The sequence below is a fragment of the Halichoeres trimaculatus genome, unplaced genomic scaffold (assembly GCF_033239565.1).
Source record: "Halichoeres trimaculatus isolate MK-OKI-2021-1 unplaced genomic scaffold, fHalTri1.1 fHalTri1_scaffold_12, whole genome shotgun sequence".
Lineage (NCBI taxonomy): Eukaryota > Metazoa > Chordata > Actinopteri > Labriformes > Labridae > Halichoeres > Halichoeres trimaculatus.
This window is the reverse complement of record NW_027437190.1, coordinates 3,484,164-3,511,063: the sequence shown is the minus strand read 5'-3', so window position 1 is coordinate 3,511,063 and position 26,900 is coordinate 3,484,164. Positions and strand designations below refer to the sequence as shown.

At 41.1% G+C, this 26,900-nt stretch overlaps 1 protein-coding gene across 2 annotated transcripts in view; it reads left to right on the top strand.

The window, feature by feature from the left end:
• Positions 1-2,654: 2,654 nt before the first annotated feature.
• The window catches only part of enpp2 (ectonucleotide pyrophosphatase/phosphodiesterase 2), a 48,185-nt gene continuing 23,939 nt past the window's right edge, over positions 2,655-26,900 (top strand). For both annotated transcript variants that reach the window (XM_074683588.1, XM_074683587.1), the window contains exons 1-10: positions 2,655-2,701; positions 3,250-3,355; positions 14,076-14,231; positions 16,350-16,475; positions 18,790-18,850; positions 18,940-19,037; positions 19,135-19,214; positions 20,171-20,290; positions 21,917-21,972; positions 26,376-26,441. In XM_074683588.1, coding sequence (XP_074539689.1) covers positions 2,684-2,701; positions 3,250-3,355; positions 14,076-14,231; positions 16,350-16,475; positions 18,790-18,850; positions 18,940-19,037; positions 19,135-19,214; positions 20,171-20,290; positions 21,917-21,972; positions 26,376-26,441 — 887 coding nt within the window. In that variant the 5' untranslated portion in view covers positions 2,655-2,683. The remainder of the gene's footprint in view (positions 2,702-3,249; positions 3,356-14,075; positions 14,232-16,349; positions 16,476-18,789; positions 18,851-18,939; positions 19,038-19,134; positions 19,215-20,170; positions 20,291-21,916; positions 21,973-26,375; positions 26,442-26,900) is intronic.

Genomic DNA, 26,900 nt, shown 5'->3' with positions numbered 1-26,900 from the left:
TTTGTCTGTTTTATATTTTAATTTCTTGCTTTGTCCTCAGGTGAGCACAGGCCTTAGTGGGGGGTTTTCTGACACTTTGATTTCTGCTGAAGATTTTTTGATTAAATTGTTTGAAAAATGCACAAAATTCCTCTCCTCACACTTTTTCTGAAAATCTATACTGCAACCAGTCACCAGGGGGAGCTCTGCATGAACTGGCCCCTCTTAGGGAAGCTCATTGTCCCATTTCACACAGTGTGAAAACCAGGTGTGAACAGAAGATTCACCAGGGTTCAGTTTTTCAAAAATTTTAAACTGGATCAGAACGATTGGATTGGATCAAATATCTAAATTATATTTTTTTTAAAGCAGAGAGGGGATCCTGATCCTATAGAAGTGGGATACAGGTTTGTTGATCCAAACCAGCCCAGGATCCAGATCAAATGTTGACATTGGGTATTCCAGAACTTAAATGTGGAGATTAGGATAGGTTTGATGCTAAAAATCAGGATTATCCCAAACTTAGTGGAGTTAAGGTGGATGTGGAGACATGTAGGAAACATGACACATATTAATCGTGCTTTTTTTCCTCTGAGGAGAGATGTAACTGGGCTCATGGATTGGGCTCAAGGATTGAATAGTGTGCTGAAAATGTGCTTTACATGCCTGAACTACTGACACAGATTAAATTATTTTTCTATGAAGCTTTTATTAAATTTGTGGAAATGTAAAAATCATTTTATCTGTGTCAGTAAAAAAAAAAGAAAAGAAAAGAAGATAAGTGTTTTTCTCTGTTTTGCTTTTAGACTCTGCTGGACCAGGTCCTAATCCAGAACTACTTATCTGACCTGGACTACATCATCACAGAGAAGCTTTATTCAAAAAAAAAAAAAAAGATTTTAGGTTTTTGAAACGTCTGTTATTTAACTTATAAGAAAAAGATCTGACTGCAACGAAGCAATCTATGTACAGGTGTCCTGGATCAGGTCCTGGTCTAATGGGGTCCAAAGGTGAAGAAATCAAAACTTAACCCTATAATGCCAAATGTATCATAATTGATACATGACTTTTTCAGTCCTCCACAAAAGCAGTGTGGTATTTTTTATCCTGAAAAACCTGATGTGTACAATCAGATACATGCAGTGCACAGATAAACCAACACTGGGCAGTAAGTCACTCATTAGCCGCCCTTCCAGTGACACTCTAAGACTTCATGAATTAGACACAGGTGGTTTTTCAAGAAGAACTTTGCCGAGATTAAAAAGGTTAAGGTAAGAAAAACATAACAATATTTACTGGCACATCAATAGGAACAGTTACTGGGTTCATGCAAAGTAAAAATACTAAAAAATTCAAAATATATGTTTGAGGAAACTGTGTTGAAGATGAAATTTGATACAGCGGGTATATAAGGTCATGTAACTCTAAAACAGTCAATCGCCATTTACTTGTATTTCATGCATTATATCTAAAATCAAGCAACATACAGTCTTTTCATTTTTGAATTAAATCATTTGGTACATTTAGAGTTAAAAACTAGGTATGAAACTTGCTGTACTGCTGATGGCCTGGGTTGTTTCCCAACATGGGAAACTCGACAGAGATGCAAGCAGTGCACAGGCCACTTAGCCCATGTGTACTGTCAGAAACGCAGAGTGAATCTTTGCTTAAACAAGGAGAGAAACTGTTTTCAGGCCTTCCACCATGCATAATAAAAGGTTGTGAACCGCAAAATGAGTAAAATACTAAAATGTATTTTTTTTCCAGGCTTCCACCCAGCCAGTTCCATTGGTGGCTTTCTCACTACTGCATGATGGTAGAACTGTTTATGTTTGGAAGTACAAATTTGTTAGATTTGTTTGTGATTTATTATGTTTTTGTTTGTTCAGGAAAAAACAATTGTTGAGCATTGTGACCTGATGTATCAAATATGATACAAATTGAAACTCAAATATGGAAAGTGATATTTTATTTTATTTTATTGTTCAGAGGGACCAATCAAGGTTCCATATTCAAAGAACTGGAATTTTCTATCAATTACTTAATGGTTTGGGCTTTATAGAGTTAAGTCTTTTTACTGTTCGTCTTTTTCAATAAAATAAAGGTTTCACTGATGTCCTGAAAAGTCTGAGGACTCTGTGGGGGGATCTGGCGCTGGATATTTGTAACTAGTTTCCTCAGCAGCTGAACCTGGAGCCTACTTTAAAGGTTTAGAGGATTTGTAATAAGGAGCATTTTTTTCTATTAAAAGCTTTTTACAAGTTTTAGGAAAAGACTCTTTGTCCTTGGGTGACCCACAGCTCTTCAAGTTATGATTTAAAAAAATGAGTCCAGGAGGAAAACCAGCCCGTGTCACAGCTTCCATTTCACCCACTCAGAGACACAGTAAGTCACAGAGAGAGTCACTGACAGTCACAGGGCTTCATGTTAGGAAGACTGGAACGGACTGACTCACAGAAGACAGAGTTGTTAGTCCCCCATCAGACTGCAGACTCTCACTTTGGTCCTCACCGAGTGTAAAATCCCTCCCTGAGCCCAACCCGAATCCGGCCCGCAGCTTCCAGTCACCTCCCCCTCTTCCTCTCCTCCTCTCCCTCTCCTCCTCTTCAACGGTCCTCCTCTCCGGTGGTCCTCTGGTGCCGGAGTCAGCATCACTCACTCTCCAAGCTACAGCACAGGAGTACACACAGCCCAAGGGAGCAACATGTTGCTGCACAAACTGGTACGGTAAGCCTGCATGCGTGCTTTGGTCTGTGCGTAAAGCTGTGCGTAAAGCTGTGCGTAAAGCGCATTCAGTATGTATTCATGTAGTCGCTGTTTCTCTTTGAGAAGTGTTCTTCTCTTACGTTTGTTGTCTCCTTTTCCTCCTCATTCTACCCCCACTCATCCCTCTCTCTGTCCTGCTGCTCAGGATTTGCAGGACAATTGTCGATCACGCTGTCATTTCCATGCGGTTAACGATCCGTCAAAGTATCAAAGGCGATTGTTATGCGCAGCTGTGTTCTTTTCACTTCTTCACAGGTCATTGAAAATGCATCAGCTCAGCTTTTGTTCCTCTCTTACAGTCCTCACATCAGAGGCTGAAGCTTTAAGGCGTTTAATAAATGAGGTAGCCTTCGACGGTTTTTGACCTGACGCTTTGTTTTCATCCACGTGAAAAGATTTGGTGACATGAAAAGAATCTGAAGGAAAACATCAAAGTTTAAGCAGAAAGAAACGTGGAATCACTGAAATGCTGCTTTGACGTCAGGTTTGTTGTTCTCCTCTCAGTTCGTTTGGATCCTGTCGCTCCGGTGCGGCTCTGAGCTGTGTTCAGGGTTTGTCTACGACCGGCCCAGACGCTCCGGAGAGGACGGGACTTCATCCAGGACGGACTGTGAGTACTCCTGCCTCATTACCGGTACACATGGGACATCTCTGAACTGCCTGACCCCGGGCAGCAGAGCACTCTCTCTCTCTCTCTCTCTCTCTCTCTCTCTCTCTCTCTCTCTCTCTCTCTCTCTCTCTCTCACACACACACACACACACACACACACACACACACACACACACCTGAGGTCTCCTCCTGAACTTGACCTGAAAACATGCTGTGAGAATGTTTCCTGCTGAAGCATGAGGTGTGAAATCACTGAGCAGTTAAAGCTCGAGTCCTCAGGAGCGCTTCCTCTTTATACTTTACACTAACCCCTTAGTTATGTCCCTAATGACAAACTAAAGACTTTCAGAGAGGCACAGGCCAACGGTTAACAGGGTCACACTTTGCTCTGAAACACCAGGACTCCTAAAGAACAGAAGTGCTAGCAAGGTTTTAGGAAAAATGTCCTAAAAATAGGGAAGGAACTGTTTACAAAATTCACAATTCGTTTTTTTCACCTATTTTTTTTCTTTGTATTTAACCTTTATTTACCAGATTGGTTCCATTGAAATTAAAAATCTCTTTTCAAGGGAGACCTGGCCAACACAGGCAGCAGCAAAAACACAAAGTTACAGATGAAAACACAAATAGACACAGCACAGTCAACAAAACCAGTGGTGTCTAAAGAACTTGAAAGCCATACTTGAGTGAAAGTTCAGATATCTCACCTGAAATCTACTCCAGTAAAAGTGAAAGTCACCTCCTTAAAATCACTGAGGGAAAGTCTCAAAGCAACTCAAATTAAAAGCTAAAATATTAAAAGTAAAAGTAAAAGTACAACGAAACAAAACCACTACACATTGTTGTTTCTCTCAAAAGCTCCCTCCTCTCCTCCGCTCCCTTCACTTCCTGTTTCCCAACCTATACCACAGTCCTGATAATCCAAACATGATGGGACCATATATTCACATTTTATTTTATTACCAGTAATGATGGTGACAATGAAAAAGTAGTGGAGTAAAAGTAGCAATGTTTCCATTTTAATGTAGCGCAGTAAAAGTAAAAGTTGCAATAAATAAAGAAACCCAAGTAAAGTATAGATCCTCCCAAAACCCAGTTAATTACTGTAAAAAAGTACTTTTACTTTGTTTCTTTACACCACTGACTAAACACAAGATTATGGATTCAAACCATGTTCTAGGACTCAGTTGTACACTGACATCTTATAGAACCGGCCTCTGTGTCTTTCACATGTCTAAAAACACCAGCTCATGGAGCTTTAAGTCATTGTGTAACTGGTTCCAGGATGAGAGTGCAGAGCACCTAAAGGCCCTTTTCCCAATTTCTGTCTGAGCGTTTGGGAGAGGGGACATAATGAGGTCCTGAGAATGCAGAGTACTGTCCGATTCTTTTCTGATTGATAAAAACACAGAAATAGTGGGGTTGGCGGCCAAGAACTGCCAAATACATGCAATTACAGTTTGCATAATAATCCATGCGGATGTTATTGTCATGGACGTCGGAAGAAAGGAATAATGTGTGAGAGACAGGAAGCAGGTTGAAAAAACCACCATAAATATGTTTAGAACTACAAATGAATTGTCTCCAGTCAATGTTTGTTTTTTTGAAGTCAAAGATCAGCCCCCTCCTTCATCCGGGCGTGGGACCATGATGAGACACACACTTGTTACAGCAGGAGGAGACTGCTGCAAGTGAGGTGGACTTGTCCAACTGTTTTGGATAGTGGAGGGACTCATGGCAGCACCTGCTGCTCATTGAGGAGAGGAAGATCAAAACGTGTTGTCACGTCACAGTTTCCCGATTTGTCTCCTGTCGCTTTAAACAAAAAAAAAAGTAAAAATGACACAAAACTACAGGTACATCCTCTAACTCTGTCTTCTCTGCTCATCATGTAGGCTACACACACCTCTATCAACACCTGTGCTGCTGTACTCCCTCACCTAGTGTTGTGCAAGCATATTTCAGCACCACACACACACACACACACACACACACACACACACACACACACACACACACACACACACACACAGAGTTGTAAAATTAAGAAAAAAAGGAAAAAACATGCATCACATGCGCCCCGACCGAGTTGAGTCAGGTCAAACTGAATGGTTCAGATTTTTCGTTAACTGCTCCATTCCTACCATGACTGTAAAAAAGGATGGATGATACACCAGTTCCTCCATAGCAGCATAACAGTGAAGACAAAACATCTAGAGCGCCCCCTGCAGAGGTAGTAAAGAAGTCGGCCTCCTCCACGGCAAGAGATGGGTCAAAGTGTTTTCAGACATGCTTTCTATCAGCAGCTTCTCTGAATCATCCTGCTTCCTGTGGAGGTGACGTTACGAGAAAGAAGCTCAGTTTTAAAAAAGGATTGATGACAGCTCAGTTGAGGGATGAGGATTATGAGAGAATGAGATTCTCAGAGTAGGAACAGAGAGAGTCAGAAAACTTTCCAAAGCTGTGAGTATCAGCCTCAGACCATCACTCTGCTGCACAGTCCAAAGAGGAGATAGCTCCATGTGTGCTTCTCACCTGATTTTCAACCTCTATAAATGTTGCTTCACTGAGGCCATGTCCACACGTAGTCAAGTATTTTCAAAAACGATTATCCCCCTCTCGTTCGTTTTTAAAAATACTTCCGTCCACACACAGCGGGTAAATCTGCAAGTGAGTGTGGCTCGAGGCATGCCAAACCCATAATGGGCAGTATTTTCCTGACGTAAAACCCGAGTCAGTCAACCAGAATGAGCCCCCATCATTCAGCTGTGACGTTTCAGAACTGAAAACTCTGTTTACCGGCGTCTACACGAAACCATGAAATCGGGAAAATCTTCGCTTTGGCCGGAGCTTTTAGAAAACATCATTTTCGGTGACGTAAAACTGTGGTTTCATGTGGATGACAGGCGTAAACATATAAAATATATGCATTTTCCTAAACCCCCGGCTACATGTGGACATGGCCCGAGTTTATGTTCTCAGCTCATAGTTAGAGGACGGACAGACAGATTGAGCTTCTCTTCAGTCTTCATTTTTTAAGTGATGTTCCATTTTGTTTGATATGAACAAACTGAGCTCTTGCACTTTCATCACGCTTACTAAGAGTTTTCTGGAAATTGAACACTGACTCCAACACACCTGATTTAAATGATCAGCTGGTCATCAAGCTCTGCTCGAGCCTGATAGCGAGCTATTCATTTGAATCAGGTGTGTTGGAGTGGGGTAACATCTAAAACATGCAGGGCAGGGGGTCCCCAGGACCAGGGTTGGGAAACACTGCCGTAAGGGAACAGGCAGAGTGTAGTCAGCAAAGCAGCAGGATCAAAACCAGGTTTCAGTCCAGAAAGGCAAACTAGTCCAAATAGGGCAAGGACAGGAGGCTGGTCAAATGCAGGCAGAAGATCAAAACCAGGAAACCAATACAGGAGAAGTGTTGGAAAGTCTTGTATGAAGCTGAGAACAATCAGGCAAAGAACTGGTGAACAGGGGAGGTTTAAATGCAGGCCTGATTGCAGATGAGCTGCAGCTGGGTGCTCAGGTGCACTGAGTTGCCTGATTAGGTGGGCGTGTCCCACAGGCAGAGCAGCAGGGAATGAATGTGAAAATACTGCACCTAAGGAGCAGAACTGTGACAGAGATTTTGTCGTTCCATAAATCAGACCAATCCTGTCTGACCCAATCAAGAAGCTAAGAAGTAGCATTTCGAAATAACCTATATTGGTGATCTCATTTTGAAAGTGTGGATTATGATCAGGAATACATCTAGAAGAGACTTTCTCAAGATCACTTAGAAACTCCTCACAGCCCCTTATTATCCTTGAAAAGTATTGTTTTTGTTTGTTTGTTTTTTTGTACTGGGCTGTAAAAATGTTTTAATTTTTTATTTTATTTTATTTTTATTTTTTTTTATGGCTTGGTGTTTGTGGTTAATGGTGTTTCTGCAGCCAGCCTCTAGTGGAAGTTGCAGGAACTGCACTGTTTAGCATTTCCAGTCTGAGGTTGCTGCTTGGTTTTACATGAATATGCAAAATTTAAACAAATACATGTAGAGATCTCTGCTGTTATTCTCCTTCCTTGGGTGTTGTTGATCCATCCTGGGTCCTGCTGGTTGCGTGGTCAGAACATCCTTACCCTCGCTTGTTTGTTTGTTTGCTGGCTTGCTTTCTGCAGGTTTTCCAGGATACGTCCTGTAACTTCTTCCATGTATTTTACTGGAGGCTGGAGAGGAAAGTCTGGGTAGAGTCAGGTTGTAAATTTCCAATGTTTGTGTCCTCATATGCATCCCTCACCAAAAGTCTTGTGTGTTTTCCAGAGGTGTGTGTTAATACAACGTCAGTGTTTGGTCATCACTTACCCCAGTCGGAGTCTAAATGTAGTTTAATGCACGTTTTGGCAAAAATTATAACGAGATCTTCTTAAATGCAAACTGGAAGCATACACACATAAAATATCAACAAATCTTTTTTTCTTTTGGTGATATCTGAATGAAAAACAATCAAACACGGAGCACTGAGCTGGGGTTCAAGTTTCATACAAATTAGAAACATTCATGCACTCAGTGAAAGCCAAGCAGAGAAGAAGTCACACACTTTTATTTTGTTGCCAAGTGGCTCAGACAGGCAGTGTGTGTGTGTGTGTGTGCGTGTGTGTGTGTGTGTGTGTGTGTGTGTGTGTGTGTGTGTGTGTGTGTGTGTGTGTGTGTGTGTGTGTGTGTGTGTGTGTGTGTGTGTGTGTGTGTGTTTTGGACCTCTGTACATGTATCTTGGCCAAGTGTGGGTAAGACTTGCCTGAATCTGCAGCCAGAGCCAAGACACAGGCAGAAAACAGCGTCCAGAGCAGGTCAGCCCTGAACCCCCAGGTGAGGTTGGGGTGTAATCAGTCACCCAGCGTCACTCAGACTGACATGTGTCCACTTAAGGGTCACTCCTCCAAACACGAGGAGCATGCACACACAAATGAGGGCTGAGTTTCCACGCTGCAGGAATGTGTCTGCTCAGGCTTTGCTGGTCTATAAGAAGTGTCTGCCAGCGCGTATTAACCCAGCCAGCAGAGGAGGGGGCGCTGTTTGTGAGGAGGGGGGGTCACAACGGACCACTGTGATCCAGCAAGCTTGTGATGGGGCGGGAAAAATGTTTTCAATTTTTTTTTCTTAGAGGAGGGAGAGTGTGTGTTTGTGCTGCTCTAAATTCAGTCCGTATGAGCAGAGCTTGACATGAACTTTTCTGCTCACCAGCCACTGTGGCTAGTGGTTTCTCACAGTTAGTAGCCACTCAGCATTTTCCCTAGCCACAATTTTGTTGTTGGATAACTATGTTTAATATGATTAAAGCTGACTATTGCATGCTAAAGTTTACTTTACCTAAATTTACAACCTTTTAAAATGTAAATGACCCTGTTCACTCTCAAATCAGGACTACATCAGTGTTTAACACCACAGGTCATTACCAGGTATTCCGCTCTGATCAGGTTGTGTGTAAGGTTGTTCTTCGTTATATGAAAATATGCAGTCTGTTCAGACAAAGTGATAAAAGGAGTAGATTTTATTGTGTATAGTATTGGTGAAGGGTATTGGAGATTTATTAAAAATATAAACTAACTAAACAGAAGAAAACAGTAGTGCCCTTGGCCTCCGGTGATAGGAGTACCATATTCCCCAGACTATAAGTCCCATTAATCAGAAAATGCATCATTAAAGATGCTATGAGGAGTATCTGTTTGATTGGGTTATTTTAAACTGCTACTTCTTGTCTTCCTGATCAGGTCGAGCAGGACTGGATTGATTTTTACAACACGTCTAGGTCTCTATGACAAGTCAGTCCCAGTTGATAAAGATTAGTAGAGAGAAGAGAGATCTGTATTTTTCTCTGCTGAAAACGATTTCTGTGATTAATTTTGTTGTGATGGTGGACACTGGAGCCTAACTGTCAGACAGAAAAAGGACAGAAGAACAAAAAAAAGATAAACAGGAGAGAGATAGAGCACGAGCTAAAGGCTAACAAAGGAGCCAGAGGCTAAAGCATGAGCCAGAGGCTAAGAGAGCTAAACTGTTAGTGATAATGTTCATTCACAGCAGTTATTCTGCCAGCTGCGCTAAATATAGACAGCTACTAAACTACATACAAAATAACAGTGTTTACTTGTTGTCACGTTAGCCTACAGATACATCGGATCCATAGGCTGTGTCCAAAATCACTCCCAATTAACTATATAGTATGTAGTAGTGCACTAGTGAATAGGCCATTTTGTAGTGCTGTCCAACTATTTAGTCCACTCAATGTATCCCACAATGCATTTTGAAAAGTAGTGTATTAGCGAGGATCACTATATGAGCAATATATACCATCATGCATTGCAGTTCAAACAGAAGGAATGGCTGATTACATGATTACTGATTACTGATAACATGAAACAACATTAAAAACTGTCAGAGAATAACACTTAGCTCTCTGTTTAACTTTCTGACAAGCCCGTCACACAACTTCAAGCAGAGAAACAAACAACACGGGCATTAGTTGTTGAACCATTCATCGCGGGTGATGCATTCACAGGACCTTGTAATTCTCAAACACAACATAAATTGCTGTGTTTTTTATTTTATTAAGTGTTTTTATTATATTTGGCTGTTGTGGAAAATAAGCTAAGTATTATATTAGTTATCACTGAAATAAATACCGTTTTGCAGTGTTTCAGGAAAATGATAACTCTACATTCCCAGCCGTCAGAAAGGGAGGTGAGAGTAATTATGTCACTGTCAGCAGCCAGCGAGTGAGAGAGTAGTGTCTGAAATGTTGTTTTAATTTAGCTGATGTAGTGGACTATATAGTCCACCTATAAAAATGGACGCCATCTTGCCTGGCTTGAAGTGAGGTCTACACAACAACTGCTCCCCCTGGTGGCTGGCTGCAGTATAGGTAAAAAAAATTCTGTCTCTCCAGTCAAAGTTTTAAAAATTAACACACCTGGTAGAAATGTTTCTCATGTCTGATTGTTGTAGTGATTCGAAGATATCATTTGGCTGCATTGTGTTCAAGTCCTCTTTGTTCTGAAAAGTTTTGTTTTCATTAGTTATAGGAGGTTAAAAACGAGTTTTTACGTCACGTTTAACGATAATTGACAGCTGCTGTTCTTCTGTAGTTTTTTGGGGGGATTGTAAAATATGTTGGGAAGTAGTCAAGAATTGATTAGACTCCGTATCGCAACTGTACTGACATTACCTCTGTGCTTGAAAAAAGAAAAATTGTTTTTATATGATCTGCATTTAATTTCAAAACAAACACACACATCACTAAAAGTAATTCACAACAGTGTGTGTGAGACTCTGGGCTAGAAGGTGGCGAGGCAGTCCAATTAAATACATCCTCCATAAAGAGTGTTTAAAACATTAAAGCAGAATTTTTCTTAGGTTTGGTTACAGAGAATATTTTATTGAAGAGTATGGAGATTAGCTTGCCTAAATTTTCAGTTGGATATATAGAAGGTGATGATTTGACATGAACCAAATTATTAAGCACATGTGACTTAAACTAATTATGATGACATTTGAAGCACAAACAACCCAGGTGCTCAGTCAATCCAGGTTGAGGAATTTGAGCATGAGTTGCAAAAAATAACCCAAATCTAATATACATAACCAAAAATGGGTTAAATATTTCATCATCCTCCATCAGGACTACTGAAACTTCATCATCTATATTACACTGATTCAACAGCAGTTTTTAAAATGCTGAAATGCTAACTGTAATCAAACACTGAAACAACCTCAACTAAAAATAACCAGCCTGACCAATATCCATCTGAATGGATCTTTTTCTGATCTGAGATTGTGCCAGTTGGGCAGCTTGTTGGATTTACTGACTCAGAATTAACACGTACACTTTAATGCATATAAATATTATAAATGTTATATAAAAATGTCATTGCACATAACATGCATAAACATAGTATTTCCCCCTGATGATCATCTAAATATCCTCTTTGTCTTTTCTAAAAACCCAAATGAAGTTTATGACCTTTGACCCCGTTTTGATGTCAGGTCTTAGAAGCACATCAGTGTACGAGTTCACATGAAGTGGAACCTCTATTTCACTCACAAGTCATCATGTTTACAAGGGAACAGCTTTAAATAGATAAGTGTTTTTCAAAATAATCAGAAATGACTCCAAAAATACACAAGTACACCTCAGAGGGGCTGGAAGTATCATTGTTGTGACTTAAAAAGTCTAAAAGGTTCATTTTCAGAAGGCTCTTTAGATAACTCTGCTGTGAGAAACATTCAGTTTGTGCCGACCAGGACTGAAGCGTATGTTTATCTCTGAGCCTATCATGTTCCACACACGTGTGAGGAACACTTTGTTATTCAATAATCTCCCCCTGTTTTTCATAAACAGTCTGTTTTCTACAGGAGTCTCTGCTGAGGAAGATGTAAACACAGGCTGTTCTGGCAGCACGCTGTGACCAATAAGACACATTCAAAAGACTGAACAAAGATAGGCTTCTTGTTTCAGTCGTCGTGAAGAAATATCAGAATTAATGTGATCCTGTTTAAATCACGCTGAGTTCCTGACTGGAGCTGGTATCTGCTGTTAACTGAAAATTGGAAAATAAAACTTGTTTTACTAACAGAGATGACGTTGGAACAAGACAGGAGAGCAACATACACTGCAAAAATTAACTCCCTAGGAAGTGTTTGTGTCTTTATCACAAGTCCAGGAAAGGGTCTCAGTCAATACAAGAAACTCAAGTTTCAGGCGTTGTTTTTGTCTAATGTCCTAAAATCAGACGTTTTTCTGGACTTTTCAGGTGAATTTGGCTCAGATTAAGCCCAATAGGCCGTTTTTAACCCCAAATTAAGACACAAACTCTGGCTGAGATTTCAGTTTTTGCAGTGTATTTGGTCATTTAGGCTGAGACTAAACAGGCTCTTGTGTTTTTCACCTTCAGCCTTGAGTCTTCACTGCATCTGATCAGGGGTAAATATCTCTGTGAGTGTTGCCCCTCGCTCTGAGTCCATACTGCTGTAGCATAAAGTTAGAGCATGAAGAATTTAAAGTATTGGTTCATCCTCAGAGAGCACATATGCACATGTAAACACATGGAAAAAAAACCCTGGCATCCTCTGAGAGCCGGCCTGTTTTCATGACTTACTGCACAGAGAGCATGTTGTTAGAAAGCTGAGCCGTGTGCTGGAGCTGTCTCGCCCTCACATCTTCAGGATGTCTTCAGTTAGACCAGGAGGTTCTCATACTGCAGGCCCGGAGCCAAACCAGGTCAGTGTGCCTCAGATCCTGTGAGGACAAAGCTGCTCTGTGTTTCAGGAAACAGAAGGCTCCCAGAAGTGAGATCAGGTTACCACAGAGGGTCTCAGGAGAGCATTTAGAGTTCAGGAACGCTGCAGTTTGGCTTAAAGAGCTTTTGTCACTGTTATCATCACCTGTGTGACAAAAAAAGAAAAGAAAACAAACTCATGGATCAATTTCAACCAGATTTATAAAAATGAAAATATGGTAGAAATCCCTGAATCTGTCTGTAAACTGATCAAAACACTCTGTTCTAAAAACAGCTCCAGATCTTTGTGAGATCTTCATAAGATTTCCTAAAATGATGAGGTCATCACATAAAGATCTCCTGACTGATTCAAAACATGTTGGAGGGGCGGGCCTCAAACACTAAGGACTAGACTCAACAGGCCTCCATAGAGCAGGCCAATCATATTCCTTTTCCATCAGTGCTTGTTTGGAGCTACTGCTTGGTTGGTTCTAATCATATTCTTCTTGAGAACTGGTTTGGTTTTCCATCAGCAAGGAGCAAAGTTAAAGCCACTTCACTGCGTCACTGCTAAGTGTCAGTGCGTCACTGCATATGAAGCTGTGGTTGTGCCATAAAGTGACTGTCAACTAGAAACTCATTAAACAGCATTTGTTAAGTTGTATTGCTCCTCTCGGCAAGAAACCAATGTAACACACATATAAATGTGCGAGTATGTCCATGTTAACAGGTAAAGAAGTATGTGACACGTTAGGCAAACAAATATGGTCAATACCTGTCATTTTTTCACATTAAAATGGACCAGAGTGAGTAGAGAGCACCAGTTGGTCTATGTTCTTTCTAATATTACTCCCTCCAACAAAATCAGACCTCTTTAAAGTAGCAAAATGATCAGTATTTAGCATCCTGTGCACACTACAGCAGCTGTTTAATCCGTTTCTGGCAGACAGTCACAACACCGTTTCAGGGGACAGCGAAAAAAAGTTTAAGTTAAAGTTTAAGTTTTGAATGAGCACACACCAACAAAACAACAGACAGGTGGGCAGTTTTCTTTTTTTTTTTAAATGTCCACCTCTGATCTTTGGTCACTGTAGCCCCACCCCTGGCTCCTGACGTAGCTGGTGCTTTGCTCTGGCCCAGCAAAGAGTTGGTGCTTGCTAAGCATCAGCTTTCAGCACCTGAAGCCAGAGCTCTGTCTGTGGAAACAAAAAGAACCAGGGCTACTGACCTGGGGTATCAGAGAGGAGGGGTTTGTGGAGCAGGGAGCGTAAAGAGACAGCAGCTAACACAAAATGTTTAAGACAGAGAAAAAAGTTTTTTATTAGCTGTAAATCATGTAAAGTTACTACAGGAGTACCAGAGGGACAAAATAAAGACAAAAAAACAGAATGTCCTCCTCTTTGAGACTCAGAGAGTTCGTGCTCACTGACTGAATGTGTGTGTGATTCCTCCTCAGCTCGCTCTGCATCTCCGTATGTACCCACCTCCGGCTCCTGCAGGAACAGGTGCTTTGAGCTGGTGGAGCTGGAGCCTCCAAACTGTCGCTGTGACAACCTGTGTAAGACCTACAACAGCTGCTGCTCCGACTTCGACCAGCTCTGCCTCAGGACAGGTACACCACCACCCTCCATCTCTGCTGCTTCACTGAGAGCTTCAGGGTGAAGCTGTGACTACACTTTTTTTTTTATTTTGGGCCTTTTTTAGAGATTAAGAAACTTTAAAAAGTCAGTTTACTCAGGTTCTAGAAATGGGAAAAAAAGACCTGAACTCATAGTGATGTACGAAAAAATATTAAAAGTGACTGCACTACACATCCAGACCTTATCAGCCCAGAGACACTAACACGAGTCCACCCCTTAGTTAGACCCTAAACCACCATTACAGAGAGGACAGTGTCTGTGTTGACTTCAGTGTTTGGAATTAAAAATGAAATAAGGCATTGAAAAAAAATATCCGGAAACTGAAAAAGGAACAGTGACATTGAAATGTGTTTCATAAAGAATTACAATGGCATTAAAACATGTAATGGCACAGATTACATTTTGCTGAAGTTAAAAAAGGCATCAAATGTATAATACTATTTCATTGTTATTTATTTTTGCATCTGAAATAAAATCATATTTTTTCTATTTGAAGTCACTGTTTGATCAATGACAGTTTGTAATTTTAATTATGTTTATCTTCTCTATCGCGCTTTTTTTTTCCCTTAATGTTTCAAGTATCTGTCACTCTTGACATGGAGTGGAGGCTTTGGGGGGAAGGGCTTGGATGGCAGGATTTGCATATTATTTGCATATTATTTGCATATTTTGGTGAATAATACAGCACTGGGCTGGACCATAGACTGTATTCAGCTGGATCCCACAGGACTTATGAGACCCTAAAGTGTAAGGCATCCACAAGCTCACCTGGATCTCCAAAACCACAAGTTGGTCTGTTTCATTCTGCTGTTGTTTATCAAGAGGTGGGATGGACTAAAGGTAATTTAAAATGATATAATAATCCTCCTCCTGCTTATGTGACTGTATTGCAGATTGCTGTGAAGAAAATTTTGAGTAAACATGTCTATGAAGTCTTGTCAGCCATGATGCTGGCCTTAAACTCCAAGAGCGATAAAAGAAGAGGTTACACAGAGCTGGACTATTTCTTGATCACAGTTAGCCACAGGTTAGCTAAATGATACTAGCTAGCTTGTTTAAGCAGACTTCTGCAAACCTGCTGTTACACCATTTCAAAACACAATTTAATTCAATCCACTCTTTGATGCAGAATAACAGAATAAATTTTGGTTTTGGCTCCAGGTGAACTGTAGATGTCTCACACTCAGGGGTCTCGTAGGTCCATGGGGTCCAACTAAATGATGTTGTATTTGCAAACAATATACAAATAATATGCAAATCACGCTGTCCTAGCTCTTTCCCCAACACTCCCCTCCACGCCAAAGGAGTGACAGAAAGGTCAAACTGAAATGAGACAGTAAGGGGAAAAAAAGTGTGATCCAAAAAGAAAAACATCACTGAAATAATACATTTCACTGATCAAACAGTGTCATCAAATAAATGAAATGTGATTTTTGTCAGAAACATCAGAAAAATTTACAAAAATGAATTGGATTAAAACATTTCATGTCTTTATTTTTTACTTTAGCAAAATGTTTTCTGCCATTACCTGTTTTAATGCCGTAATAATTTTTTTTGTAATGCACATTTTTTAGAGCAAATGTACCTTCTTTCAGTTTTAGGACATTTGCTACCAAACATTAAAGTCATTGTTTTGGCTCCTTAAGAGTCAGGCTGAAGCTCCATGAGTCAGTTTCTGATATTTGCCTCTGCCTGAGTCTCACAGCCTGTTTGTTGCTCTCTCTGAGCTGCTGTCTCTCTGCTGCTCTGTCAACACGCCGCCTCCAGCGTTGGTGGTCTGTTTTTATGTTCCCTCCTTCAGCCTGGTGGTCTTTGGCGTACCACCATCCTGCTGCTGTAATCCTCCCTGTGCCTGAAAATGACGACACTCGGCCTCTAACTGTGGCGTTCTCACTCGTAGTAACGTGGGAATGTGGTCAGAGCTCATGAAATGTTGTCAGCATCTGTCCCAAACAGCCAAACCTCTCATACAGCCGTACGCCAGCTCTCATTTCTCATGCTTGTGGTTTCCCATCATATCACTCCTGCTGGTTAACTGGAAAGGACTTTTATCCTTTGGACCAAAGTCTGTGCTCTTCTCCTGAACGCAGACGGTGGTTATGAGTGCAGTAAAGACCGATGTGGAGAGACTCGCAATGAGCAGCACGCCTGCCACTGCTCTGAGGACTGCTTGGCCAGAGGAGACTGCTGTACCAACTACAGGACGCTGTGTAAAGGTGTGTAGCTCTACGTCCCACTGAGCATGATGATTCGCTGAGATCATGCTAGGTCAAGAAGCAGTTTCTCAGGAATTTTTACCTCTGAACTTTTCTCAGCTTAAAATTCACACTATGTTTGTAAAAGTGAGCTTCTTTTTTTTTTACTGATGATTAAAAAATCAACGTTCACAATTGTTCCACAAAAAAATAAAAACACTCCTCAGATAATAATCTACTATAGCTGGTGTTGGAAATCCTGTTTTGGCTTATCAACCTGATAAAGAGAGAGATGTAACCTTTTACAGTGATTTTTTTAAAGAAGCAGACTAACAATTAGACAAGCATTCAGAGAGCTCAGACCTCCTCCAAGCATGTTGTGATGGTCACCAACACTTTAGTCCTACTTTAATGTTATACTCCCTTTCAGCAGACTGTCTGCTACAATTTGCTGTTAGCTGCAGGTTTGTACCATAATTTGTTTCCTGACGGTGTTGAAAATTATGATGACTCAGTACATATTTCATATTCTGGATCTTGGTATCCAGAATATTGCCAGGATCTGGATCGTACTTTTACATCTGTCAGAAATGATGGTGACCTTGTCTTGTATTGTTTTGCAAAGCAATTCCATTTATGACCATTTATGGTAGAGTTATATACACATATGGTGAAAACAGCCCTGTCTCACAATGATAAAGAATCCTTTAAAAAAATCCTGGACCCAGACAGTGATCCAAATCACCTCCAAAATTTTATCACTTCTTCCTTAACCCATTTGAACATTTCCTAAAAAATTTTTTTTATCGGGATCCATTTGTTATTTTTTGAGTTATGTTGTTCACAGACAAACAGACAAACTCCCCCGAAAATATAACCTTCTTGGTGGAGGTAATGATATCCTGGGTAACTAAAAATGGGGGTATTGTGCTTTTTGTCTTTATTCTGTCCCTCTGGTGCCCCCATAGTGTCTAAAAATGATTTACAGATCATAAAAATCCATGTCAAATATATCCTCCACTGTTTTTAGCCACTGTTGCTTTGTAGGTGGGTCAGCTCAGCACCACTCCTTTGTTTTCCTACTGGCTGCTGGCAGTGCCGTCACTAGGTATCTGTTCAGCCCCTGAGCATCTCTTCTGTCAGATTCCCGTGATTTGATACCTAGGGATGGGTACCTATTTCATTTGAAACAATACAGAATCGATGCCCGGTACCTGGCAATCATACCGGTACTCTACTGTATCAATTTTCAATACTTTTTTGTGTTTATGTGGTACAAAATATACATTTTTTTCATAGTGAAATCTCAAAGTTTTTCAATTTAACATATTTATTCTTTAATATATAACCTTGCAATGGTATATTCATGTCCAGGATGGAAAATCACCTACATCGTCACAAGGATGCATTTAGGTACCGGAACATGGTACCTTTTGATTCTATGTGAATTAGTACCCGGTACTTTTTGACAGAATTTGGTCGGTACCTTTAGAGGTACCTAATTCAGTACCCATCCCTAATGATACCATACCATTCCTTAGTAGCTCATAACCCAGTACCTCCTTTAATACTCCTGCCCAATATTCCTTTAGCTTTTGGCATTTCCAGAATATGTGTGTAAGGTTCGCCCCCTCCTGTCCACACAACAAAGTATCCTAGTTTAATTGGTTTCTTTTCGGCAGTCAGATTAAAAAACAATCCAATGCTGAAATACGTCAAAATGCTGAAACTGGCAGCAACAATCTGGCCAATAATCAGGCTGGCCCATAGTCGGCTGGTCAATAGTCAAGCCAGCTGATAGTTGGGCTGGCCAATAATAAGGCTGCCTGGTAATCACGGTGGCCGATGATCAGGGTGGCCGTTGTTGGGCTGGCCGATAGTCTGGCTGGCCGTCATCGGGCCAATGGTCATGCCCGATAATCGGGCTGGCCAATATTTGGGCCAGCCAAACATTGGGCTGGCAGATAATCAGGCTGGTCAATAGTCGGACTATTCCTTGTCCAGTTATGAGATGTTAATGTGGTTATCTCATCTGGTGAAGATCTGCTGTTATTTTCAGAGCAGAGTGTTTTCAGTTTACAGATGCTGAGATTTCTCCAACATTTGAATTTGTAGAGGTTTGAAAACCTGCACATGCTCAGTTTGAACATCCCTCATTGGTGCTCTAGATCCATGTTTTAATATAGGACACCCCTCTTTAAAAACACATCTGAAGCCAGACCTGTAAAGCTGCGGTGAGGAGTAAATCCACTTGTTATGTAACAGTGTATGGTGGTGATGCGAATGCTTTGTTTCTGATGTGTTGGACCTAACATGACTGCTGATCTTCCTGAAGGAGACTCCTCGTGGCTGCAGGATGAGTGTGAGGAGATCAGGAGTGCTGAATGTCCTGCTGGGTATGTGTCCATCTGATCACTGACAGAAACCAAACTTTAACATGTACAGTACGTCGAGTCTACCTCTGCTCTGTTGTGAATGTGTGCAGGTTTGTGCGTCCGCCTCTCATCATGTTATCAGTGGATGGATTTAGGGCGTCTTATGTGAAGAGAGGGAGCAGCGTCATACCTAACATCGAGAAACTGAGTAAGATCTGTGAGACAAGGGGTAGAGGAACAAACAAATACTCGTTCAGGACGTCTCGGTGATTATCTGAGACTTCATTTCTCTGCTTTCCTTCCAGGAACATGTGGAACACACGCTCCGTACATGAGGCCTGTTTACCCCACAAAGACCTTCCCTAACCTCTACTCTCTGGCCACGGTAAGGCACAAGAGTTAGCAGGATGCTGAGAGCAGCAGTGTGCTCAAACAAACCTGTGAGCTGAAACAAAGGGCCAGTCAAAGCTAAATATACCAGGGACTCTCTGAAAATAGTGTTCCTCTTGGATGATTGTGGCAAACCTCTGCGAGCTCTGTGATCATCAGCCGAGCTGTTTTCTTTTCACTAAGACATGTCCCCTGTGAAACCAAAATACTCCAGTGTTTTGTTTCAGCCCAGATTATGATCTTTCTCCTGACCTTAGCAAGTATTTACGTCCCCAAACCTGACCAAACTGCTACCTCTGCAGAGAAAAAACACTCTGTGTTTGTTGGGATGAGGCAGGAAAAGTATAAAAAGACTTTCTCTTTCTGAACGCTGTGTCATGATTTATCTCTGTCCAGTTTTGGGTTGAGTAGCAAAGATACCCATAATTAGGAGACAGAAATATAAGAGATGAAACACAAAATAGTAGAAAGTTAAAACTAAGATTATTAGATAGAAAACATAACTTTTCTATCAGGTGTATCCATTTTTCTGAGTTTGATCATAGCCCATCTGTTGCAGATTAAACTCAATATTTATTCAATATATTAAAAAAAAGCTGAAAAACAGACACACACACACACACAGCCAACAAGACATACAAAACAAAACAGGAAGCACAGAAGATTGAAACAAAAGGGGAACATAGGAAACAAAGATCACTGAGAAATGAGGCAGAGAGGACAACTTATGACACAAAGAAACTTAAAACAAATCCACAAGACAGAGAAACACACAAAAAGGCCAACACATGATGATGATGGAGCTGGACGTCAGATCTAGTCCTGTTAGTCTCATCACAGGATCATGAAGTCTCCTGTACTGAACAACCCTTAAATACAGGAGGAGACACAGAGGAAAGAGGTTATCTGTGTATATCACCTGATCATGACCTCAGTGTGAATCTCTCCCAGGGTCTCTACCCAGAGTCTCACGGCATCGTCGGGAACTCCATGTATGACCCAACCTTCGACGCCACCTTCACCCTGAGAGGTCGGGAGAAGCTGAACCACCGCTGGTGGGGAGGGCAGCCGGTAAGGACTTCATCTTAGTCTGTAATGTTTTTTCTTTTTATCACCTGGGTCTGAAATGATCTTTCACTGTCTTTGAGTCGGTGACGTGTGCTGAGGTGAGGTTCTGACATCGGTCAGATTTACAGATTCATGATCTGAACAGCAGCCTGATATAGAATGGATACCAGCATTCTTTTCACATCAGAAGGGTTCATACGCGGCCATGAGGAGCGTTGCATTTCTATCGGTTCAGAGTGAGAGCACATATATTTTATTTAAAGTCATAATTAAAAGATTATAAAGGCATATGAACTCTAGCTTGTTTAAGGATTAAGCCAAGACAATGAAATTATAAATAAAGTTTAAATAATTGTCCAACAGAAAAAAACCTTTAAAGGAAAAAGTTGAAACTTTTGAGATTGCTGTAAATTTAAATTTTGTTATTACATTTGTGTGCTTTTACTAATTATTGGCTTGAATTAATCCAAACATCAGAAAGTAGTGAGGTAAAATTTGAAATGATGAAAATAATGAATTAACGTATTGATTTGAGAGAAAAGTAAAAGAGCTTAAAGAAGATTCATTTCTCAGAGATAATATGTCTGACATTTTACTTTATATTTGAGGGTACTTTTCTATTAAAGGAGCTATGAGGAGGATCTGTTTTAGTAGGACTGCAGCGCCACCTTCTGGCCCGGAGTCTCACGTGCACTGCCGTAAATGACTTTTAGCGAGGTGCGTTTTTGTTTTGGAATTAAATGGAGATCTGATCAAAACAAATTTTATTTGTTCAAGACAACTTTTTACTGGATACATTGCGCCAAGATAAGGCACAATGAGCGACATGACCATAATGTGTAATGTTGGTGAATCCTGGTTCTGTCCTGCCAGTCATCTACCAATCAGAGCTAACGTAACCTCACTCTTCATTTTACTTATAGACTCTCGTGATTGAACAGACCACTGCAGAATAACTGCTAATAACAGCTTAACCTCACTTATAAACTCCTCACAGCTGCTTTGAGGCTAATTCTGCTATATTCTTTTTTATTTATTTATTTGTTTTTACAAAAAAGGCAATCAAATATAGGTACATTAAAAACTCGAAGTGGGAAAGAATGAAACCATGACTATAAAACTGATGAAGACAGGTTTGTGTGAGAGTGAGGAAGATTTTTTGTTAAACTTTTTTTCATAAGAAAAAACGCTAAAAAAAAGTACGGTCATAGAGGAAAGAGCAGGTCAGATCAGGTTTGTCCTCTGTGAGTGTGTTAGTCAAGGACAAGGTTACAGAAGAACATACCCACGGGGATCCCTCTGAGCCCACTCAGAGCCCTGTGGACTTTAGTTTAAAAACAAACCAACAATAAACTATAATTTACCTCCAAACAAACCTCCACACCTCACATTGAACCTGGGCGGGGAGCTGACTAACAGCTTCTTTTTCTAAACAGCTGAAACCAACGTGCTGCAGGGTTTCTGTCGCAGTCTGGCTAAAAGTCGTCTCATGATCTCTGGCTCTCTGTCCTGGACTGCACAGAACCACATGACTTTGTTTTCTTTTTGTGTCAGGTTCAAGGCTGTCGAGTCCTGAACCGTCTCAGAAATGTGTAATGATATAATCTGAGTTCACTGTTTGTCTTTTAGATCTGGATCACAGCACAGAAACAAGGAGTGAAGGCTGCCACCTTCTTCTGGCCTGTGTAAGTTTGTTTATAAAGAATACACACTCCTACACACTCCTTCACCTCACTGTCTTCTCCCAGTCTGTGGCACGTTACTGCCTACTTTTCATTAGATTCTAAAACCTTGTAATATGATTTATCTGCATTCTGGGTGCATTTCAAGAAGGTATCCAACTGTGTGAGAGAAACCCTCAGGTATATTTATCCCATCTGACATTTAGAGACCAACAGTGCAGAGCACTCACCAACATGCTGGTTCAATGTGGAGAAACATTGTTTTCAGGATGCTGTTTTTAAGGCTTTGATTTGTCCCTCTGATGCCCCGGTAGTATCTTAACGCCATTTAAAGTTAAATAAGAAATCTTGTTTTTCTCTCCCTAGTTTTGATAAACCCTTATATCAGCCTCTGTATGAAACACTTTGTTTAAGCTGCTGTAGTAGGTGGTGCTACAAACACTGTAGTCTGTTGATTGGTTGAAAGAATCATCACTTCCTGTGTGATAGCGGTGAAAAACAACAACACATAACCCTGAAATGTTTAAATATTCAGTTGACTTTGTGAAGAGAACTTTCTGTTTGTTTGGAAAAATGGCGTTACCAAACAGAGTGAAACTACTGTTGAAACCAATCTGTTGGGTACGGTGGCCAGTGGGTGTCAGACGATTTACAAAAGCTACTACATGAATGCAAAAGCCACAATGAAATGGAAGTCATAGGAGATAATTTATTTTAACAGAGACAGAAAAGTTTTGAAAGTAAGTAAATGTTTTTTTTTTTTTTAACTTCATCGATGATAAATAAAGCTTCGTAGGGGACTCACTTTGTCATATCCTCACAGTACTTATATTTCTTTATAAGTACTTGATCGGAAAAATGTGTCATCTTATATTTAGCTTTATAAAAAAGTCACAACGTTCACAGTAGAGCTTTATTTCTCATAGCTGAAGGTAAAAAAGAGAGCAATCATTTACTTACTTTCACAACTTTTCTGTGTCTGTTAGGATAACTGTCCTCTCAACTTCCGTTGTGTTGTGACTTTTGCATTGGTGTTGTTGTGTTTGCATTCATGTTGTTGCTTTTGCAAATTGGCTGACACTTACCTGCCACCGTAGTTGAGCTTTTCTTCTTTGTTGGATTTATTAGCAAGTACACTATGTTGTGTTACTATGGCATCATGCTATTACATAACTGACGCAGCTACTGGCATCTGGCTCACATGCCACCTCCCAAGAAGGGCACTGTGGCTGTGGAAACACAAACAGGATCAGGCTGTACCGATCCAACCCGCACCAAAGTGTACTGATCCAAACCAGACCACTTGGTGGAAACAGGTGTTATGAAGATCTTTGTTATCAGGTGTTTTAGAGTGTAGACCTGTAAAGATCTGGCGTTATTTTTAGAGCAGAGTGTTTTGATCATTTTATAGTCGGATTCAGGGATTTCTACAACATGTGAATATGTAGAGGTTTGAAAATCTGCACTTACTAATTTCACACAGAGTTGGAAGTTGTTAAACACCCGTCAAAGTGAGTTTCTTTAGATAAAAGTTGCTGTTTTCATTTTTTATTAACCTCCTTGACTAGCTGTTATAGTCTGCAGTACTTCTGCTGTGGATCTGTTTACAAACCGTAAAGAGGTCTATACTTCTTTAGCTCTACAGTATGTCCTCTAAGATCAATGTAAACCATGATACAGTGTGACACATGTGTAAACTACACAGAGATGGTTGCGTGACCTCAGACATCAGTTTAAACCCTCTGACTCTTTCACAGTCCAGGACTGTTAAACTCTGTCTCCTTCAGTCTCCGTCAGCCTGAGCTGCTCCTCAACAGTTTCTCTTGGCACCTTTCTGTTTGTCCATGTTACCTGATAGGTGAATCAGAGATTCTTAATAAAATCACAGGGACTCAGAAGTAACTTGTGTAATTCAGGGAATGCATAATTTGTTGTAATGTGTTGACTCTGGCAGCAGCTATGGACACATGAATAAATAAAAGTACAGTGTGTGTTTGTGCTGGAGACTTTACAGCCACGCTAGCTGTCTGCTGCTCAGAAGGAAACTCGACTGTCCTCAGAGCTGTCAGAGCTTGTGTAACAGGGCTGTTTACTACTGACCGTAGGAAATACACAGTCATCAGAACGCCATGTTTCATAGGGTGAGAAGATGATATACACAGAGTATGGAGGAGTAAATCACTTACCCATCACTGTGAAATTATCACAGGAGTTAAAGTTTCATGCCTTTAAATCAAACTTATGCATCAGAATCTATATCGGACATGTTTGACTGGATTTTATGAAAAACACCTTAGTGTGTTTTTACTGCACGAATATAACCAAATATTACACGTCTCTGGACTTTTATGAAACCTCTAGAGTGGCAGAAACCTCTAAAACTGTGGAGCTGCTTCATCCCCTTAAAGGACAGAAAATGGGGACAGAGGAACAAATGTTATTTCATACTGAAAAGAAAGGGTCATGAGTAAAGGCTGCTCTTTATCCTCTTTAAAAGCAAAGTGGTCTGTTGCACCAGTTAAAGGTTGGGTCTGCAGAAATTTTTTGTTACTTGTCAGTACAACATTCACAACCTTTAAACTGGGCTCCTCCTCCTTGGCTCAGTGCCAGCGGTAGCACACAGACACACAGCCTCCATAGGCTGTGACTACATGAACATGCTAACTAGCCCATCAACCACCTTTGGCATCATGTTTCTATGTGTGAGAGACTCAAGAGTCATGCACCTGACTTAGTATGTTAGCACAAGCTAATCACAGGTATTTGACACATACCATCTCACGTTACTCTTTGTCCCAAGCTGCTCTCCAAGTTCCTGAAAGCGAGTGAAAGTCGAGCCAAGCTTCACCCTTGTTCAGCTAAAAACTTTATCTGTTTAGTGTTTTGTTTCACTTCGGTTGTGTTTTTCTTTCTACGAGCTACGTCTACTATCGTAGCTGCTCTAAATAGTTTACTCTCTTGACGTTTACTCTCTGTTCAGAAATGTCCATAACAACCAAAAAAATCATCACACAGACAGGGGAGGGGGTTGAGACAGACACTGACACTGACACACGTGTAGAGGCCCAGAGGAGACGACTGAACAGGATTATTTCTGTAAATGTTGAAATTTTGGATGTGTTTTTTTATTTTTTAAATCCTGCAGACCCGACCTTTTAGGTCAAGTTTTGAAATGAAGAGCTCTTCAATTGCAGGAACCTTCTAAAAGAACTTTTCGAGAATCAATGTGCAGTTCTGCCTGTAAATGCTGTTTTCTTGAAGTCTTGTCTTGCATTCTGAAACAACTTTACAACTTGTGCTCGTCTCCTCCTACTGCCCTCCACTGGTCTGGTGGTGTAGTGCAATTACTTTTATTTTCTACTCCATATGTCTCTGGTTGGAACCTCAGACCTTGATGAAAACAAAGACAGTTAAGGGCCACAGAAACCATTTAGTTCCTGGAAAATGAACTATTAGTTCCTGGAACTTCTGGTCAAAAAGCACCTAAAGTTTGTGATCTGTAGCTCGTTTGCTGGTGTCAGTTTTCAGTCTGAATCAGCGGGACGTGTCTGTTCATGTTCCTGCTGCGCTGCACCTATAGCATGTGAAACACAGAGGAGCCCACATCTATGGGCACAGAGGGGCCTTTGATGGAGCCAGAGCTGGATCTCAGCACAGAGGTGGCGTTGGGCTGTTTTTACAGCAATTTGTGCAAATGGGCCTGTTTACACTGTGCAGGGTTCTTCAGTGAACCGGGGTCACAGACAAACCACTGGGTAGATCCACGGAGGCGGGAGTGTGAGTTTCTGACACTTGGCGCTGACAGAGGTGTGAGAAGGAGCCGCTCAGGACAACGTTGACAACACGTCTGACAGTTAAGTCTAACAGCAGCACCGTGGGATGGCGTGATAATGGGGAGCAGGGATTGTTGCTGGTTGGTGGTGTGAGGCTCAGCTGTGTGGGAGGTCACCCCTCGCTGTTACTACTCTGTAAGTGTGGACAGAAAGACGAGAGGGAGGAGGGAGCGTTCAGTCAAAGAGTGAACACAGTGTAAAACACAGAGAGAGGGCCGGGGACGCCTGCTGTCGACTTAAAAACAGTGTAACCGTGCTGCCCCCCACCGCCCTGTACATCCAGCCCCATTCAGGGCCTCCACCGTGGGCCTGATGCTTGACAGCTGTGGACTGTATGACAGCCAGCTGCTCGGTTGGTGGCCTCATCACTGCACAGACTGCCTTTGACTTTGAAACACTTGAAACAGTCAGAGGGCTTTGAGTGTGTTGGACTCATAACCCTCACTTTTATGGGGCTCTTTGAGAGTTACAGGAACAATTTAATGGTTCATGAAGCATGTGTTTATGTCTTTGGGAAGCAGATATGGTTCTTCTGAAACCAGTGAACCAGTTTGATCTTTCTTTGTGTTCCAGTGTTATCCCGTTGGAGAGGCGGATACTGACCATGCTGCAGTGGCTGCATCTCCCCGACGGAGAAAGGTGAGTCTTAAAATGTCTCTCACACTTTATGCCGCATCAGCTTGATGAAAATGAGAGAGATAAATGATAAATCAAAAGTTGTTTGGAGTTTCAGAATTCAGTGAAAAGTTGGATGTTTAAAGATACACTATGGTTTTGTTTGTGTGCTCATGGATGCTATCTTTCCTCTGGGTCTATGTGTCAGCCATCTTGGCTAAAATCTGGGGTGTAACATTCAAAAGCAGCTGTGTTTGTTTAAAATATGAAATCTGTGCATACCTGCCAACAACAGACTGACAAAGCTGGAGACTGCCCTCCCCCTGTGCATTAACATTCTTGTAGTTGCTTGGTCTGACAACACATACTCCACACGCATTTATGGGCGAGCTTTGGTGCTGTAGCGCCTGCGAAAGAGACCCTGAGACTTCATCCAGGCTTGATGCTAACTAGGGATGGGTAGTGAAACGGTTCCTGTTAAGA